General features: G+C 53.4%; 1 protein-coding gene across 10 annotated transcripts in view; it reads left to right on the forward strand.

Moving 5' to 3' along the window:
• Positions 1 to 19715, forward strand: part of CACNA1E (calcium voltage-gated channel subunit alpha1 E) — a 253728-nt gene that overhangs the window by 96370 nt on the left and 137643 nt on the right. For 9 of the 10 annotated variants that reach the window (XR_009246127.1, XR_009246126.1, XR_009246128.1 and 6 more), the window contains exons 4-5: positions 6868 to 6974; positions 7448 to 7587. Coding sequence is in view for 6 of the 10 variants with exons in the window: in XM_058668915.1 (XP_058524898.1) it covers positions 6868 to 6974; positions 7448 to 7587 (247 nt within the window). In the remaining 4 variants the exon portion in view is untranslated. Of the gene's footprint in view, positions 1 to 6867; positions 6975 to 7447; positions 7588 to 7722; positions 7800 to 19715 lie in introns of those variants that run through there. The other variant, XM_058668919.1, reaches the window with a different exon arrangement.

Genomic DNA, 19715 nt, shown 5'->3' on the forward strand with positions numbered 1-19715 from the left:
TGCCTGGGGTTCTCCTTTACGTGGTGATTGTTGCCCTACATTTGAGGTGGTCTCCAGCAGCACGTGCAGGTACTGTGGCTTTGCTGGTTTCCTGGGCTGTGCCCAGGGCAGGCATGGTGTGCGGGGGGAGATGCCCCTGTGCCACATGGGGCAGCAGCTCCAGTTCTGGCTGCTCTGCTTCTGATCCAACTCCTTGCTGATGTGCCTGGGATGGCAAAAGGGACAGCTCGAGTGCTTGAGCTGCACCATTTGTGTGGGAGACAAGGATGTTGTATCTGGCTGTGGCTGGCCCAGCCCTGCCTGTTGCAAGCATCTATGGGGTGAATCTCTGTTTTTCTGTCTCACTTTCACACTCTCTCACCCTTTCTCTATGCTCACACTCTAACACTCTCCAATTCACTCACTCACTCACTCTGCCTTCCAAAGAAATTTAAAGCAGAAAATCAATGCTGTCTCTGAACCGCAGCCTACACTTGCTGAGGCATTTCAGGAGTTGTCCACTCACACCTTTTGTTTCCAGTTGTTGGGTCACCTGCACAGTGACCAAGGCCCAGGTCTGCATTCCTGGCTCAGTGTTCAGGTTCAAAGGGGCCTTCTACTGAGTCAGTTCCCATTTCTACAGACTGCACTGTGTCTCAGCTGATTTCTCTCCATCCTTCTGGGGTGGAGGACCAGAGGGACAGAGACAGTGAGATTGTCATGCTTCTTTGAGTTATCAGAGCTGCCTTATGCCCTGGGGAGCTGCCCTTGGGGGCGAGTGTGGTGTCCACATGTCCCAAGGGCAGCCTCGACATTGTTGGCTGGGCCCTGTGCCAGTGCCTGGACTCCTTACTGTTGTTTCTTCTGGGCTGGTTAATGCATTGTGCACAGCTCTCCTGGCACAGTGGCGATCCCAGGAACTTGGGGCACATGTTGGGTGTGCTGGCCTGTCTCATTCCTCCCTGGAGACCCCCTGACACACCCAGACCTCACATTCAGTGATGTCAGGTTGCCAGCCTGAGCTTGGCCTCATAGAGTAGAGTTTCACCCAGAACCTGGGAGATGTGTGTGTCCTGGCTTTGGCTCCTGGAGTAAAGCTGTCAGAACTGGTCTGTGCCCTGAGTTAACCCCCCATATGCTATTTTTTCATGAGGTCTGTAGGCTCAGCATCAGTCTCTGACCGTTGAGGCCCTCTTTGGTGTCCATTGGGCATCCCTCCTGCTGTTGCCCCCAGGCCAGGGTAGATGGGAGTAGTGTTCACAGCTCACACTCAGCTTGCTCCAGCTCATAAGGATGTCATTGCTGCAGCAGTCTTGTGGGTTTCCCACAACTCTTTGAATTTCCTTGGCTCTCCCCTCTCTCTAACAGTGTCCAGTGCTCACCTGCCTGTTGACAGCAAGTGTCAGCAGTGTCCAGTCATGCAGTGACAGCATCCAGCTGCCTGTCCCATGGCAGTTGGGCTTAGAGCATTCAGAGCTGACCTCAGTATTGGTTCAGCAAGCAGCACAAATGAGCACAGCTGCCTGGAGGCCTTGGAGAGGGGAGTACTGTGTTCTGAAGGCCTTGGAACTAGGAGGCAGCTTCACGGCCCCCATGAAGAGAGCAGTTCTGGGATCCTGGGCATTGAGTCGCTGAGCCTGTCTCCTTCTGTGCAGCCTGGGGTTCCTCTGCCCCTTGGTGATTGTTCAGCCCCACTTTCCTGTCTCTCAATCATGGTGAAAACTTCAAGGGTGGGTGAGAGGGCCCCGCCATTCTGACAAGCTGGAGGAGTGCGTGTGCACTTGACATCACCTGTCAGGGGTGTGCCTGGGCAGAGGCAGTATTGTCATGGCAATGGCAGGTTGCATCTGCCACCATGGAAACCAAAGAAAACACAGATGTGAAGGCTGGCAGGCACGTGATGCACTTTTGTTTTAAAAAAAGAAAAGGGGCTTGGCTTTTCAGTCTGACTTATTCTTTCAGAGGAGATTGGGAGGTTAGTAGGGAGAGGGTAATGTGGAGAGTACGCCTGTCTCCTGGCCACCAGCAATGGGCCTGTCCTGTATGGTGTGGGTCTCTCAGCATCTATGGGCCAGGACTGCCCTGCCACCTGCAGTGTGGGGAAGCACAGGGTGCAGCCCTCCTGTTCTGTGGGATCCTGTTAGGGTGCTGGTCCTGGGGGACATGCCTGCCCCTTGGGTGCCTGTTGGGGTACTGGTCCTGAGGGAAATGCCTGCTCTGGCAGGGTACTGGGAGATCTATTGGGGTTGGGGTTTGAGGCGTGCATCCTTCTGCCTCTTGGGAGTGATACCTGCTCCTGGGACAGATGTGTCTCAATGAGGAGCTTGAGCTCACCATGCTGTGCTGGCTCTGGAGGAGGTGGCTGTCCCAGTCCTGCCCTGCTGTGCTTGGCCCAGGCTGTGGGTGTGATTAATTCCCTTCAAGCTACCATGAGGAGGCACACACCTGGGCCTGGGACCCCTGGATGCTGGGTCTGGATTTGCAACCTGGAAGGCTCTGAACCAGACATCTTTTTCCCGAGGGTCCACTGTTGTAATTTTCCTTTAAATTCTTTTGGAGGTGACCTCTTGCTGTCCACCTGGAGAGTGGGCTGACAGAGCAGGTGCCTTGGGAGATACCAGCATGTCTGATGCACTTGTGCTTGAGGGCCATGCCAGGGTTCCTGCTGTGGCATTGATGCTTGGCTTTCCGAGTTGCCGTGGCCGCCAGCTGTGGAGGACCATTTTGGGATGATGCTGGCGGGAGCCCAGGCTGGAGCTTCCATTGCCATTTGGCCCTGCTCTGCATTCCAGGTGAGGAGGGAGTGCCCACCAGCTGGGTGGCCTTTCACCATGTACACAATGAGAGGGTCCTGGGAGCAGATGGACCAGGCAGGCCCTTCCGCAGGCAGTGAGGAGGGCCTGGAGGATGGGCCCAGGAGCCCAGGCTGTGCAGTTGGCCCGTTGGCAACTAGAACCTAGGGAGAGGGAAGATGACAGACCTTCATGTGGAAGATTGCTCTGGGCCTGGGTTTAGAAACGAGGAAGGGAGGCTGAGATGCAAGCCCCCGCTGGGACTGTGTGCTCTGTTAGGCCCCTTAAGAGTTTCCAGGGAGGCCTGAGTGTTCACAGGCTACTCCCAAAAGTACACTGGGTTGAAGCAGGAGCACTCAGAGTGTCCTTGTGGCTGCCTGTCCCAGGGCCCTTGCACCTGGAGCTGGTCTGTTGCCTTAGGTGGTCTGGGACAGGCTGTGGGAGAGATGGCTTCTGGAAATAACAGAGTACATGTCCCCCAGGGCACCTTACATCTGCAGTATGGGACCTCCTTCCCAGGCCTGAGTCCTGCAGACCCAACCCTCAGCAGAGGGAACAGACTGGCCAGTGGTGCAGGTCCACCTTCTTACTTGCCTGTGCTTAAGAAGGAAAGGGACAGGGGTCAGGTGCAAAGGCTGCACACCACCGAGCCTGTTGCCAAGGAAACAGGACGATGTCAGAAGAAAGGAGCCCTGGGAAAAGGAGATAAATCAATAAGGGAGCCTATTTTTACCATTTTCTTAATGACTGTCTTGAGCTGCTAGAAACAGGAAGGGAGAGCTACAGGTCCTCTGCCAGGGCCAACCTGGGGTTTGGGGAGAGGTCCTGGAGCCAGAGGCGGGGGAGGTGCAGCTCAGTGCATCCCCTGGCCCATCCCTCACCTGGGCCCTTTGTTTTCATTGGCTTGGTCTTCATGGGTCTTGTGCTCCCCAGTGGTTGGTTTGCTGATTCCAAACAGTGGCAGCTGATCCTCTCTCTACCGAGACCGTGGCAATCATGCCAACAATGCTGTTGGACTGAGGTAAGTCCTGCCCTCTCCCAGGGCTCACTGTCTTCCCAGCGAGTTGTCTGTGCCCACAGAGTTGAGGCAGAGTGCTTGTGAGGGTCTGTTGTGGGGCCAAACAAGATCACTGTGAGCCCTGCGTTCCTTGGGCCCCTCCTTGACTATGGCTGATACTCTGGGCATGCTGGTTGTGAAGCTGGGCACCAAGGTAGGGCGAAGGGGACAGGTAGCACCTTGACCTGGCTTGGCTAGCTCTGTTCATCCAAGACCTGCAAACAACAGGAGGGAGGAGCTGAGACATCCAGATGTCCAGGCCTGTTCCTGGTGCAAGTTCAGAAAGGGCCTGGGAGGTGAATATGCCAAGGGCTGTGCTGGGCCCAGTGGGACTGCTGCTGCTGTCAGCTGGTGTTGGCCCAGACCTGCTCGTCTGGCCAGAGGGGCACAGGCTCTCCTGCTGCAGGCATTTCCATGTCAGACTTTCTCAGTTTCTGCCTAGGGGACAGAGGGCTGCCTCCTCCAGCCACAGGAGGGTATCTGGCAGCAGATAGGAGTCTTCTGGCTTTGAGGAGCACCAGCTTCCCATCCCAGGGAACTTGGTGCAGCAGCACCCGGGGTCAAGAGCTGTCCTTTCTTCTGTCCTCAGAGTCTGGCAGTGGTGACCAGCCTCTGTACTCACCAGGCCTCAGGTGGACAGTCTAGGCTAGTTAAGATTCAGGGTCGTAGTGGGGAGCTCTAGAGAGAACTTATCTGGCTGGGAAAATACAGGTGTGTATTGGGGAGGGTGGCTGTATATAATTGTGTATGTTCGTGTGTGTGTGTGTGTGCGTGCGCACATTCTGTGTAACCGTTTTTGGGGTGTGTATGTCGGGACCCTGTATGTAATTGTATTTGTGTGTGTGTGAACAGTGTATGTAATTGTGTGTGTGGTGTGTGTGCTGTGCATGGGATCACTGCATGAATTGTGTGTGTTCAGGTGTATGTGTGCTCTGGAACACTATATATAATTGTATTGATGTGTTGTGAGCTGTGTGTGTGTGCTCTGTGTATGGGGGCAACATATGGTGTATATCCGGGGGTACTGTATGTAAATGTGTATGTGGAATGCCTGTATGTGTGAGGGCACTCTTTGTACTTGTGTGTTTGGTGGGTGGGGAGCGACGTCTGGGCTGCCGAACATTTGGGTCCTGTCAGGGCATGGCCCCAGCCCGTGAGAGCTGGTCCACCTTTAAGTTTGCAGGTGAAAATTCAGCCCCAGAGGCCGTTTGAATAATGCCTGCTCCTGGCTCTGCAAGGACAGAGATAGGTTGCTGTCATCGGCAGCTCTGAGCTTGTGCAGGGTTCCTATGGCTGTGGAGTTGGGTCTACTCCTGGGGCAGGAAAGGTAGGGGGAGCTAGGGTGGAAAAAATGCGCCTGAGGCACTTGTCTCACTGCAGCAGGGCCTCCCAGTCCTGCGCCCCTCCTAGGTACTGGAGGGTTCACTGGGCCTTTTGTGTCAGGGGGAAGTAGTTCATGTAATTGTGTGATACACACTGCAAATGATAGTTTTACATTGTATGTAGTGGGTGTTAGTTTGTATACTATTGCGAGTGGCTCACCCTGCAATACATTACACTCTACACAATTGTGTGTGTGTAGCAGTCCATACTGGGCTGTAGTGTTTACCACAGCATATGTGTGTGTGTGTGTGTCAGACACTGTACACAATTGTGTGTGTGCACACTGTAGACAATATGTGTATGTAGGGTATATGCAGGTTAATACTGTGGGTGGTGTGGTATATACTGCATGCATTAATGTATGTATATGGAGTGTGTGTTGCTCAGGGCTGTGGACTTGGGGCCTTGGTGGGACCGTGATTCAGAGCCCATGATGGAAGGTGTTTGTATGACCAGTGACAAGACCCCTGGGTGAGGGATCTCTGAGGGATCTTGTCTCAGGAAGGTGGGGATGTGAGGCAGGTTTGCATCTGGTGTGTGCCTGGGGCTGAGCTGGAGTCACAGTGAACTTGAAGGAGGGATGTCCTGGGGTCCTGCAAACCTTCAGGTCCAGTGAGAATCCCTGGAGGGCTGAGGCAAATAGTGTGTAGTCAAGCCTGGCAGTGCTGTCGCTAGGCAGGGGCTGTGAGAGTGCTGCAGGTGCTGTGGCCCAGGCTGCAAGGTGACAGGTGGGATTGGGTGTCCTGGCATTGATGGGGGTGCCCTTGGCTTAAGTGGTCAGCCCCCATCTTCTGCAGCCTCCTTGGAGCTGGGGAGCAACTCTCCAGGGCCTGTGCCACCCCAAATCCTGCATTCCTCGGGCTTTCTGTCTAAACACCTGAATGCCCACATCACAGCGCCTAGGCAGAGTGTAAATGGCATGTGCTGCTTCCACACATGTGGGGAGGCTCTGGGCCTTGCTTCCTTTTTGCAGCCTGTAGGCAGAAATGGAGGAACGGTCCTGTCTCTGCCCCTGCTTGTAGACTGCTCATGTGGGATGCCTGGTCCAGGCTGGGGCAGAGCACAGGTTGCCTGTTGGGTTGGTGCCAGAGCTGGCTGGTGGCTGGCAGCCCACAGGATGCCTACTGTCCAGCCTGGCCACCCTTGTGTCCATCTGCCTGCCTCCCCCATGCCTGCCGTAGAACCTTTCCTGGGCATCAGCATGAGCATTGCCGTCACGGTCCTGTTCTGGAAAGATACAGGGAACCCTCCTGTGTGCAGAGATGAGCCGGAATTCTGTGTTCCTCGAAGCCTGGATCTGGATGCTGTCTCTGTGTTTACACTCATCATCAGGCCTCTCCCTCCTGTGGAGATGGAAGGTAGAATCCAGCAGGCTTCCCTGGCCGGGACAGCTGCTCTGCACTGAAGCTCACTGGCAGGGACCTAGTGCCTTGCGGAAGGCTCCACCAGGGCCCCAGGGCTTGGAGGACAGAACACACTGGATTGTTTCTTCCCCTTCCCCATCAGCCCCAGGGTGTTCCCAGGGGCCACTGTGGGCGTGGCAACTGGCCAGCCACCTGCTTGCTCTGCTGCCTGTGGGGTGGGGCTAGTGTAGGTGGGTGACCCTGTGTGACAGCCCCTTCCTTGCCATGCTGACTGCTCCTTGACCCTCCCCTACGCCGTTTGAGTACATGATCCTGGCCACCATCATTGCCAACTGCATCGTCTTGGCTCTGGAACAGCACTTGCCTGAGGATGACAAGACCCCAATGTCCCGCCGACTGGTAGGTACCTTCTGCTTGCCTCACTCCCTGCCTGAGGCAGGGACCTCTTAGCAGCAAACCCTTGGGGATTCTCGGGGAAAGGAGGTACTGCAAAAGCAAGAGCAAGGTCACGCTCTGCCTGATGCCTCCTTCCTGAGGGGCATTGGAGTGGGAGGAAGCAGCGGGGAGTCTGGAGCCCAGAGGAGGCTCAGAGCTCAAGCTGGTGACCAGAGTTTGTTGATGGCTGTGTGCAGGTCCTCCCCACACAGAGTGTAGACCACTGGCTGGAATCCAGATGTGGGTGAGTGGCTCCAACCTGGTGTCTGTGGAAGCCAACCCCTAGACTTCCAACTGGCACAGACAGCAAGAGAAGCCAGCTCCTTAAGAGTGCAGCAGGCCCCTCCCCCCCCCACCTGAATCACCCGCATCCTGTCCCGCAACTGGCTCTCTGGGCTGGTCTGGCTGCCTCAAGCGCCTTCTGCCCCTGCCCGCAGGAGAAGACCGAGCCCTACTTCATTGGCATCTTCTGCTTTGAGGCTGGGATCAAGATTGTGGCCTTGGGGTTCATCTTCCACAAGGGCTCCTACCTCCGCAATGGCTGGAATGTCATGGACTTCATCGTGGTTCTCAGCGGGTGAGTCCTCCCTTGTGCCTGAGCAGCAGTGCTGTGGGCGGGAACTCGGGAGGGGGCAGGGCTTGGGTAGACACGCCCCCGGGCGGCCCTGGGGGCGTGGCCTGGCTCTGGGCATGCGCAGCTGTTTCTCTGTGCTTGGCGCTGGGATTCGATGTCTGCTGGAGTCCTGTCTTCTGGGAGCTGCAGATCCTGCCCAGTAGGACCCATGCCAGGTACTCCCAGAGTTGCAACCACGTGTAGCGCCTGTGGGAGACCCTGGCCATGTTTCTGATTGAGGACCCCGACCACGTTTCTGAGGGGGGACTCCCCAACCATGTTCTTGAGGGAAGACCCTGACCACAACCCTGAGGGGGGCCCTGACCACGTTCTGAGGCAGGACCTCGACCACATTCCTGAGGGGGGAACCCCGACTACGTTCCTGAGGGAGACTTTGACCACATCCCTGAGGAGAGACCATGACCACGTCTCTGAGTGGCGGACTTTGACCACGTTCCTGAGGGGTGGGGGACCCTGACCCTGTTGCTAAGGGGGTACCATGACCACATCCCTGAGGGGAGACCATGGCCATGTCTCTGAGTGGGGAACCTTGACCACCTTCCTGAGAGGGGACCCCAAGCATGTTCCTGAGGGGAACTCTGAGCACGTTCCTGAGGAGAGTTCAGGACCGATGGTGTCCCTCTGGGGAGACGCTGACTGCACCCCTGAGGGGAGTCCCTGACTGTCCTAAGGGAAGACTTTGAGGGCTCTGCTGTGGGGAATCCTGGACCCCACTGCTTCTCTGAGTTTTCCAAATTTAATTGTTGCTCAGACTCCGAAGAAATAATTTTTTATGACTTGTAGACTGGTATCTAAAATTGAACCGCATTAAAACATTTGATAAATCATTCCTGGGAAATTAATACTGGGCTGACCCAGTAGTGTACGTAGCAAATCAGGAAAATTGGCAAGAGCGTGCTTTCGATGGCAGCAGTCAGGACACTGCTTGGGGCACATGGCTCCTTAGTCTGGTCTCAGCTTGGCTCTGGGTCCCAGCCTCTTGCCAGTGCATACCCTGGCAAGCGTGACAGCGGCTCACATGCTGTGCTCTGCCACCTCATGAGACCCAGGTTGGAGAGTGTACTAGTGGATAGAAACTGTCTTTCCTTCCCAAAGATGTCAATAAATTAAAAAAAAAATTAAAGTGTAAAAAAAGTTCTAAATCCATGCATAGTTTTTCAAATACACATTTTCTGAGTGTGTTTTGAAGTGCTTGTGTATGGTAGTGTTACTCACTTGATAGATCATCCTTTCAGAAGATTAAGTGGTGTGGGGGCATTGGACTGACCCAGTGCTGCTAGTTCTTGGGGCTGCAGTGGCCTTGCTGCTTGGGCCTGTCAGGGGGCTCTGGGTGCCTCTGGGGACAGGTGGCCCGTGTAGTGGTGCCAGCAAGGCCCGGGGGCAAGGGACTGTGTGGAGATACATCACACACACCGCTGGGCAGGCCTTTGAGGACATCAGGAGAGTGTGGGGACAGGTGTAGCGTTTGTGCGGCTGCCACTGTATCCCAAAGAGAAAGGAGATGAGTGCTTCTTTCTGGGGGATGGGCAGTGAAGACTGGGAAGAGCCTGGGGACGCTTTGCATCTGTTCATTGTCTAGTGGAAGAGATGCAGAGTCCATCTCTTCAACCTCATGTCAGCTGTGACTAAACAGAAGCTGAAGGACACTATGGAGTTTTAGAAGTTATTTTTCTAAAAGAATATGCTCCTGCACTTTTAATATCAGTTACTATGAGAAGATGCAGTGTGTGCATGGTACTCTTGGAAAAAGCAGCACAGTGGAATTGTTTTAATTAGTGAGTAATGGATCTGTGTGCTTCTGAGTCTGAACCACTTGGAGTTCTGGATGTGTGTCCCATGTCAAGAGCACATGAAATGGACTGGGAAAAATTCCTGATTATCTTGTGGTCTTTCTCCCAGCCTCAGTTGTGAGTGAGCTGTCATTAAAGGCTTGTAACAAGCTGCCTTTTCTCAGTATAGCACGAATTTTTTGTGTGTTACTCCATGTTTGGTAAAAATGTCGTGAGTGATCAGCAGTTGTTAAATAGATGTACACAGCTTGCTTCTCGTTTTCACAATTATTGGCACTCAGATTGCTATCTGTTTTTTGCTGTTATCAGTAGTCATTAGAGACACTGCAGCATGCGTCTTTTGGATGTTACATTCCCAAGGCATTTTAGCAGGCTGAAAGTACAGCCAGTCCTCTGCATTCATGTGTCTACCAGCCACAATTCAACCAACCACAGATTGGAAATATTTTTAAAAATTGAGTCTGTTCTGGTGTGCAGTTTTTCCTAATCATTATTCTCTCAATGCAGCAAGGTAGTCCTTCATGTAGCACTGTTGTGACCTGTGCTATGGGTGATTTGGAGATGGATTAAAACATACAGGTCCTTGTATAAGGGCTCGATACAAACATTACAGCATTTTACATAAGGGAAGTGTTGTCCATAGACTGTGGTGTCTTTCTGTTGGACATAAGAGGATGACTGTGCTGCTAGGAAGAGTCCAACGATCTTGGTGTGGTGTGGGGGGATGAGGAAGGTGGAGAAATTAACTTGGGACTGCATAAGAGGGCCTCATGGAGCTGTTGTCCTTCGCTTTGAGTTGGAATGTTTTGCATTTGACAGAGGCAGTTCTCAGGGGTCGGCAGGTTCTCCAGGTGTGCTGAGAGAGGTGCAGGCTCGAGGTTTGTCCCCATCCCTGGCTCAGTTCAGTCCTTACAACTTCTTTCCTTCTTGGCTTCTTGTGTGTGGCTGGTCCTGCCCAACTTGGAGGTTCTGCTGTTCTCTGAAGCAGTGGGGTTTTGTTCCAATCCCTCCATACTGACAGCATTGACTGGTTACCATGTTTTCTTAATTCACATGTGAACACTGGGGACCGAGGCTACAGTGCTGCCCTCTAGGAGTGGCCATTCTGTTTGCTTGCAGATCGTGTGATCTCCAGGATCAGCTGTGTCCTGTCGTAGGAACATGACTGAGTTGACTCAATAGCACTGCTTGCTCTCACAGTGGTTGATAAATTATGGAGCCTCTTATAACTGCTGAGGTCTTAGGTTTTAAGTGATATTGTGAGATCAGCCCAGGGAGGCAGGCAGGCTTGGTGCTTGCCTCACTGTCAGAGAGGCTGAGCCAGTCACCTAAGAGTCTTGCTGGTAAACTCAGGTGTGGTGACCATGCCCTTGAATCCAGGATGGTGGCACTACCCTATCCTGTGCAGCTCAGCCACTGTGTCCCCTTTTGCTTTCTGACATGTGTATCTGTAACAGTCCCTGTCTATAGCTGATACCCTTGCCTTACCCACAGGTGTCACAGGAAATGTGGTGAGTGCCCTCTGTGTGTGCTGGAAAGTTAGACAGCTGGCTCAGGCCAGGGGCAGGCAGTGGGACCCAGGGCACTGCATTTTGCTTGCCTCCCCTGACTCCTGACTTCAGTTCTGCCAGGCCTGCAGATTGAGAGTGTGTTTATGTGGATTGCTACATCTCATGGTCATGGCCTACTTTTTCTACCATTTCTGTAACAGAATACCCAGGAACAGAAGTTTACCTCTTATAGTCCTGCAGGCTGCAGGTCCCAGAGCAGGGTGCAGGTGTCTGGTGAGGAAGCGTGCTCAAAGCAAGGGCAGGGCAGAGCTTCTCCTCATGAAGGCCCTCCTGCAGTGCCAGAGCCCCGACTGTGAAAACCGCTTCAGTCCTTTCCTGGTGATGGCTTCTCATCCTAACGCTGCTGCTGTGATGGTTACAACTCAGTTGGTAGAGGGAGCCTGAACTTGTGTACCTCACGGAATGGCTGAGGAAAGTGCAGCTGCCAGAGGATAACACACCCGGTACTTAAGTTCACATCTCCTTGCTCCAGGTTCATTCTTGAATGTTCTTCCCCCTCAATCCAAAGACTCTGTGGTTCTAAAACTCGGTGATTACACATCCTGGTCCCCTTGAGGCAGAGTTGGGAGCAAGGGAAAGATGATCATATCAGTACTCCTGGTGCAAAGCTGAGGCTTCAGGTTAGCAGGCAGAGCAAAAGTCCCATGTGTCCTTCCTCAGACCCTTCTGGGTCCTGGGATGCAACTCCCCCCACCCCACAGTGAAAGGACTGGGTCAGACCCTTTTGGGTAATAGAATATGGCCCTCCCATTCTCCAGTGAAAGGACTGGATCAGTCCTTCCTGCTGATTTCTTGCTTATTCAGTCAGTCACTCATGTCTGCTTGCTGTGGCACCATCAGTGCTGTTGAGTGTGAAAGCAGGTGCCAGCACCGAGACACCAGATGAAGTCAGTGTGCACTCATTGTGGCCGGCACAGTGGGATTGCCATCCTTGAAACACATGTTTATCTAAGGGACTCCAGACTGCTGTCGCCTGGTGACACCTGAGAGACGCTGTTTCTAAACACTTCAGACCACCAGAGAATATGAATTTCTGGGAGCCACACAGAATTTGTCCTAACTATAAACTCTGACCCTGAGAAGGCCGGCAGATGACAGTGGGAGATGTTGCCTCAAAGCCAGAGCAGGGAGGCGGACACGGGCTGAAGGCCCTGACATCTGTGTGCCCAGTGCCTGGCTTAGAGCTGGCTTGGGTCATGTGCTGCATCCCCGTATTCTCTCACTGTAGGACTGCAGAGGCTGAGCAGCAGAGAGAAGTCGGGACTGACAGGCTGAGGCTGCAGCCCTGCTCTGGTTCGGTCTGGTGGAGCCAGTGGTGTTGGTGACCCTCATGTCCGTGTCCATACTTGTGTAGTCACTTCCTCCCGCATCCCTAATTCTGACTACAGGACTAGCTCACCCTCCCATTACTCAACAGTGAAAACACTGTGCGTGTTGGCAAATCCTTGGCTTGTTGTAGTCACCTGAGCCATTTTCACAGGGTCCACGTTCCCTTGTAGAAACTGTTGTGCACTGTAGGATGGGTCATGCCAAATGGTGAAGGCCGACCTGGAGGGAGCGTTGGGGAACAGCAGCACCTCATTACCCAATGTTGTCAGGTGGGTCATATGTATGTCATTGTCTTACCCAACACAAGGTAAGAACTGCTCAACCTAATTGCTCCTCAGACCGGTTACATAAATAAGGAAATACAGACACACACGCTTTAGTGTCTTGCATCCCTGGACCCTCAGATTTGCTTTTTAGTTTGTCCCTTGCTCTCAACTACCGTCTAGGAAGGTTATATTGATAATTCTAGAAATAAACTCAGTTTTAATTTTAGCACCAATCTGATAGTTTGGTGATCTGTGTATCTTGTTGTCTTATCCTGGCACTTTTTCTCTGTGCTGTGGACACTGTCCTGTGTGTTTGTGTGCTGCAGACACTGTCCTGTGGACACTACCCAATGTGTTTGCTGTGGGCACTGTCCTATGTGTGTGTGCTGCAGAGACTGTCCTATGTGTGCTCTGGACACTGTCCTGTGTGTGTGCTGTGGAAACCGTCCTGTGTGTGTGCTGTGGACACAGTCCTGTGTGTGTGTGCTGTGGACACTGTCCTCTGTGTGTGGAGGGGGCTGGTCACTGTCCCATTTTTCTGTGCTGTGGATGCACTCCCGTGGACACTGTGCCATGGACATTTTGTTGTATCTGCTATGGACATTCTCACTTATCTGTGCTTGGACATTGAGTGTCCTGAGTTGCTGAAGGCAGTACTGTGTTCAAGTCACCCTGTTGTGTGCATAGCAGTGATGCTGATGGATTTTCAGTGAGTGGCTGCAAAGACTTCTGTGAGTGAAGATGTGTGTGCTGCTGTGACTGAGAGGAGCTGTTGTGTTCATGGCTTGTTGAAGGTGTATGATTTGTTCTGTTTTACTCTTTGATGTTATTAATCTGCTACGTGTAAATTCAGCTTTGTCCTGGGTTGTATGCATGGGTTTAGGCACTGTACGCTGGCACACAGTCCGTGGGTTTAGGCTTCCAAAGGCAGTCTTGGAGCACACCCCATGTGCCAAGGGGATGACAGTATCTGCAGAAGCTAGAATTTGGACCTGGGACTTCCAGGGTCATGTGGCCTAACCAGCTCCGTGGTAGTCCTGTGCTGCAGAGGAGAATTCAGGCTCCCTGCTTTGCGTGTGGGTCTCCAGGGTCCGCTAATGTATGGAGTGGAGTGTGGGCGTCTGTTTTTCATGGGGTGTAATTTTGAGAGGCTCTGTACTGCAGCAGTGATGGTACCACCTGTATTCCCATCTGAAACTCAGGGCATGCCCCCCTCTAGCTCATTCCTTAGGGCAGAGTGCTTGGTGTAATCCAGGTCAGGCACACTGAGCAGGGGGGCCCTTCCTTCTTCCCTGCCAAGAAGGCCACCCAGACTCAGGAACCTTCAAGGTGCCAGGTTTAGGGGACAGGCACCCAGAATGGCATATCTAGCTCTGGGGTTCACTTCTTGAAGGAAGCACCACTTCAACTGGGGTGAATGTAGGTCTGAGGTTTGGGGCTTAGCTGGACCTGGAAGGAGGCGTGCACTGCTGTTAGGAAGAATGCCGTGTGTGATCACTTGGAGGTGTTGGTGCAGAGGGACAGAGGCAGGTCAGCAGTAGATGCTTTCGTGGATGCAGTAAGTGGAGTTTGGAGCCTGGCAGTTAAGGGGCCAGCCCAGCTGTGCTGACAAGCTTGTGCCTTGGCCAGAGGGTGGTTGGATGTTCTGCTGGCTTGGAGCAGGGTGCAGTGTTTGCCTCTAGCTTGGCTATGGTCTGCCACAGGCCATCTGTCCTGCAGTCAGCTCTGCAGAGAGGCATGAAAAGGAACAGGAAGCCTCGTCATGTATGGAAGATTGTTCTCCACCAAGCAGAAAGGGATGCCGAGGGAGAGGGAATAGAGACAACAAAATCGGGGCGGGGGGTGGTAAGCATCTGGTGCTGTGGCTAAGACTTCAGTCCAGACGCTATATCCCATATCAGAGTTCTGGGACTCAAGTCCCAGTTCTGCTTCTGATTCCACCGTCCTGTTAATGTGTGCCCTATGAGGCAGCACAAGCTTGGATCTGCTTGTCGGAAACTCAGAGTGAGGCCTGGGTTCCTGGCTGTGACCTGGCCCAGGCCTCACTGTTGTGAACATTTGGGGCTGTAGAGGGTGGGAGCTGCCTCAGCATGCTAAGTGATACGGCTAGAATCCTGTTGGTGGGAGGATGCTGTCCGGGGCTAAATATATATCAATAGGTATTTTTAGAGGGTTTTCTGTGAGGAGGCTGCCACCCTGATACAGTTTCCCTTGCAGCTAAAGGTCAAGGAGAGCACTTTTCCTTGTTGGGCTGCTCTGCCACAGAGCTGAGAATGGAGGGGCTATGTGGGAAAAGGCCAAGGCAGCTAAACAGCGGTCTCCTAGACTGGTGTGACGGCTCCCAGCACTTGCCCTGGCCTGTTCTGGGTGGATGTAGGGGGAGGAGAGAAGCAAGGAGAAGCTGGGCAGTGGGAGGCATGGGAGAGCTTGTCACTGGGCGAGGACGGGGTGGTGGGGCTGCTGGCTGAGCCCAGTGAGAGGAGCCTCCGGTCTGCCAGTGCCTGTGTTGGGAGCTCCTGGCTTCCCAGCTGCTGACTGCCACTGCTGACTGCTGTGGCAGACCTTGTCCCTGTATCTGGATGGAGGGGTGCAGCTGTGACCTGTGGCTGTTCCTTTCCCCAAAACAATATCATTTTTATCTTTTCTGTTCAAGTTACACTTTCCCCATGGATGCATGGCCCGGAGGATGAGGTTGGAAGGCACAGATGTGTTCTAGGTAGATGGGCACAGGCCCAGGCAAAGTTAGGGGCTTCCTTCAGCTCAGCTGAGACAATCACCCCCAGTCCCACCCCACATATTACTAGAGGCCAGGGCATTTCCCTCTGTGCCCCTACATCTTCTGAGTGGACTTTTCTGTGTTAGGGTGTGTCACTGATTCACTCGGCAGATGATATCTGAGCGCCCATTGTGTTTGTTCAGTGGTGAGGGTCGGAATGGTTTCTCCTAGCGCCTGAAGAAGCTGTATCTGGAGAGCCGGGAGGGCCTGGTTGGCCTTGCTGTCAGCGAGGAGGGCAAAGGGGGCTTTGGGCTCCCAGGTGGTTTGGTCTTGGATGGGTTCTTGGCCCTGGGTTTGCTGAGGGTGGCAGAGGAGCAGTGCCAGGCAGAGCTGTCAGAGTTAAATGCCCTCCCATCAACTGCTGCACTTGCAGGGGTGGGGAAGAGGAACCAACTGGAAATTCTGAGGCGTCTTTGCCGTGCAGAGTGGAATAGCAGAAGTGTTGGTGCTGTGGCCGCCCAAGCAGAACTACGAACACTGGGGCTGTTCTGCTTCTGTCTGCAGATGGCTGTCCCTGCTCATGCCTTGCGGTCTGTGACCTGGCTTCTGCCACATCCACAGTGATGCGAGAGGGGAGGGTGACAGTGCTTGGATGTGTGGCAGATGTCAGGAAGCAGTGGAGGTGGTCTCAGGAACAGGCCCAAGTTAGGAGAGAGAGAGCAGCAGAGGACAGCTTAGGTCAGGGTCGCTGCAGCTGCCTAGCTGACATCAGCCCCAGGAGGCTGAGGCATTTACCTAGATTCCATGCTCCCACCTCTTTCACAGGAGACACTGAGGAGCAAGAGGCTGAGCGACTCATCCAGATGCCTGCTTTGTGGTTTAGGCCAGCGATCTGGGGTGTTAGGAGATAAACTCTTTCTGAGTCTGCTGTAATTCCATCCTGAGTCCAGGCTCTCATATGCATATGTTGTTTTGGGCTGCCACTTCTGGTTTCCTTGATTAAAAGTCAAAATCGCACCTGCTCTGTCACCTCCTAGGTCTGTGCAGAGCACATTGGCTGTGCCAATGCTAATGGGGCAGCTTCTGTTTTCCAGGAACATATGTGTGTGTGTGAGTGTGTGGGGTGGGGTTTCTTTGTTTTACAGATAAGGCACAAAGCTGCTTGGCCGCGGCTGCTGGTTGTTGGGGGGAGGGTACAGTCCTGTGAGCAGTAGTTCCCACTGCACAGTGCAGTCTCCCCCGTGAGTTTAGAAGAACAAGGAGACAATGATGAGCCTGTGACCCATGCCCGGCAGGGGAGCAAAGCCCTGCAGAGGAAAATGCTCAGAAGACCTGAGAACAAGGGGGAGTAGAGGCTGCCACTCTGTAGGCCTTGCACCCGAAGCCTCCTGCGAAGTCTAAAACAGGGGCCAGTTGAATGTTCTCCATCAGTTATCTTGCTTTTGCATGGAGATTTACTGCAGACCAAACAAGAGACCTGATTTACCTTTAGGAGTTTATCTGATTTTTTTAAAAAAGATATATATATATATATTATTGGAAAGGCAGATATACAGATAGAAGGGAATATAGAGAGAAAGCTCTTGTATCCACTGATTCACTGCCCAAATGATTACAACGTCTGAAGCTGAGCCGATCCGAAGCCAGGAGACAGGAGCTCGTTCCGGGTCTCCCATGCAGGTACAAGGTCCCAAGGTTTTGGGCCGTTCTTCATTGCTTTCCCAGGCCACAAGGAGGGAGCTAGATGGGAAGTGGAGTAGCTGGAACATGAACCGGCACCCACATGGGATCTCAGCAGATGCAAGGATTTAGCCACTAGACTTTCACACCAGGCCCAGGAATTTTTCTGATTTTATCCAAACTAATTGTGCTGTCCACAGCTATCATTAAGGAAGACAACTGTGAAATTTCAGAAGGAACTAGAACGGGGCCTTGGATTTAAACACTGTCAACAGTGAGAAAACTACATCTTCTGTCCCTCTCCCCCGTCCTGAACAAAGTGCATGAAGCTTCTAGAGGGAGGATGAAGACCAGGCACTGGTCCCACCACCTCTTCCAGGGAGGCCTCATATGGGGCCGAATGGCAGGTGTGGCTGCCCCGTAGGGCCACATCTACAGTACATGTCAGTGACACCCAGGGACCTTTTCCACTGCCCTGTCCTGGGCCCAGCTGCCCTCAGGCATCACCCTTGGTCCAAGACCCGATGACTGGCTGCAGGGGAGCTCGTAGCTGAGCTGGTATGGGCTGGCCTTGTGGCTGAGTATGAATCCAAACGCTGAGTAAGAGTAGATGGCATCCATGTGGGGCTGGCTCCAGTGTGATTGCCATGAGTCAAGTGCCACGATGAGGATGTGGCTTGTGGCGGGGCTCCAGACTTGGGAGAAGACTGGACAAAGCTGTTGCTGCCAGGACCACAGTCCTGCCCAGAGGAGGGGGTGGGTCTGTGTGGCTGGAGGAGAGGAGCTAGGGCAGAAGGTGGGGTGAGCTGTGGGCTGGAGAGGGGAGACCCTAGAGGAACCACGGGCTGGGCTGAGGTGACACCAACAGCCTGCAGGGCCTCACTTGTTTCCCCATGGTGTCCATGGCCTGTCCAGGACAGAGCCAACTTCAGGGCTATTTGCTGGAGCATGGGAGGACTTCTTCCCTGAAGGCTCTATGTCTGCCTGAAATTAGGGGACTCAAAGTTCCCCAGCAAGTCCCTCATCCGTCTTATCGCCCCGGCCCTCAGCATCATTTTTCCACTGTTTGCAGCTTCTTCTGAGCCTTCACAGCCTAGTTAGCACCTGCAGAAGATCTGTCACTGGCCCCTCTTGCTGATCTGATGGCAGGTGGGGCCTGACGTCTGTCATCCATGTTCAATAGAGGTGCTACGTCGCTGCTGGATGACCACTGTGGTTGATTTCCCAGTAGAATGAGAGTCCGAAGGTGAAGCTGGCCTATGTGCTTGCTGAAGGCCTTTTTCCTACTCCCCAAGCCCTGGTACAAGCAAACTGCACCTCGACTTAGCTCTGCTTAACTGCAGGACCTAGGATCCTGTCTGGGGAGCTCAGTGCCCTGTCATTTGCCACCTGTCTCTTCCCTGCTTGGGGAAAGGGAGTGGAAGCCCTGGTAGGTGTGCCCTGTGTGCAGGAGACTGGCACCCTCTCATCCTGACAGTGCTGTGGGCTCGGGGGCACTACATGATTGCCCCTAACATTCCACCACTTCTCTTTCCACCACTCTGAATACAGATGGTTGCCGTTCCTCTCACTGTGTCAGATGAGTGTGATGTCCAGCCAGTCTTCGCCACAGATTTGGGCTGGATCTGATCTGGGGGCTGGATCAGACCCTGCTGTAAGAGGGGGTGGGTGGCTCTGCCTGGTTGACAACTAGACTGAAGCTCAGTGCGAACCGCAGACCTAGGGGAAGTTCGGGCAGGACTGTGCTGTGTCCAGCCCACGGCCTCAGATTTTGTCAGTGGGCCTGCGGCTCTGGGTGTTGTGCTGAGTGATGTTTCCATAGACAGGGACCACAGGGCAGTTCTACTCACATGTGTGGAGCTGTTGTGACTCAGAAATTGTTACGCATTGAAAAATGTGATTGGATCCTTAATGGACTATCCTTTTCCCAGTGAGCTCAGCAGAGCAGTCACTCCACAAAGCAAGCTTGTGTCTTGGTCTCTGCTGCTGCTCACTGGCTTTTTGGTTGTGGGCAGGTGACCAACATCTGCCTTCTCAGGATCCCCTGAAATAGAGAGGATGGGGTGATAGCGACATGTGTTTGTCACTGTGGTTGCCTTGGAGTGGGTCTTGAGGTTTGATGTTAGAATAGAGTCTATGACTAGAAGGGTGACACCTGTTAGCTGTGAGTGCAGAAGAGGGGCTGGGGGTAGTGCCCAGCCTTCTTATCTGTGAGCAGAGAGTTCCTTGCCTACTGCTGGTGGGGCAGTGTGGCGCAGTGAGACAGGCTGGGGTGGAGGTGAGGCGTGCCCTCTGAATAGGGCAGGACATGCATGTGGACATGGTTCAAGTCTGTCAGCTGGATGTTGGCCCCCGGCTCTCTGGGCTGCTGTGGTCAGCATGGTCTCCTTGTTCTTCACTCCCTGGTAGTCCTTTCTCAGAGGCTGCTCGTACATCCCCTGCCCTGTGTGCATGTGGGCCTCATCTCTACCCTCAGAGGGGTCTGCATCTTCTATAAAGCCTTGTCAGGTTCCTCAAATGCCAATTTTGATTTGATTACTGCTTGACAGGAGAGCAGTGTAGGGACATATGCCAAGGGGAAACGTATGGATTACAGCAAGCCAGCAATATTCTGCAGAGGACCCAAAGGGGGAAAGATCTGTGAGACTCCTTTCCCAGCTCAGGTTTCCTTAGATTTCTGCCAGTGATTTTTTTCCAGAATGTCCCAGAACACCACCAT

This window comes from Ochotona princeps, chromosome 10 (assembly GCF_030435755.1).
Source record: "Ochotona princeps isolate mOchPri1 chromosome 10, mOchPri1.hap1, whole genome shotgun sequence".
NCBI classification, from domain to species: domain Eukaryota; kingdom Metazoa; phylum Chordata; class Mammalia; order Lagomorpha; family Ochotonidae; genus Ochotona; species Ochotona princeps.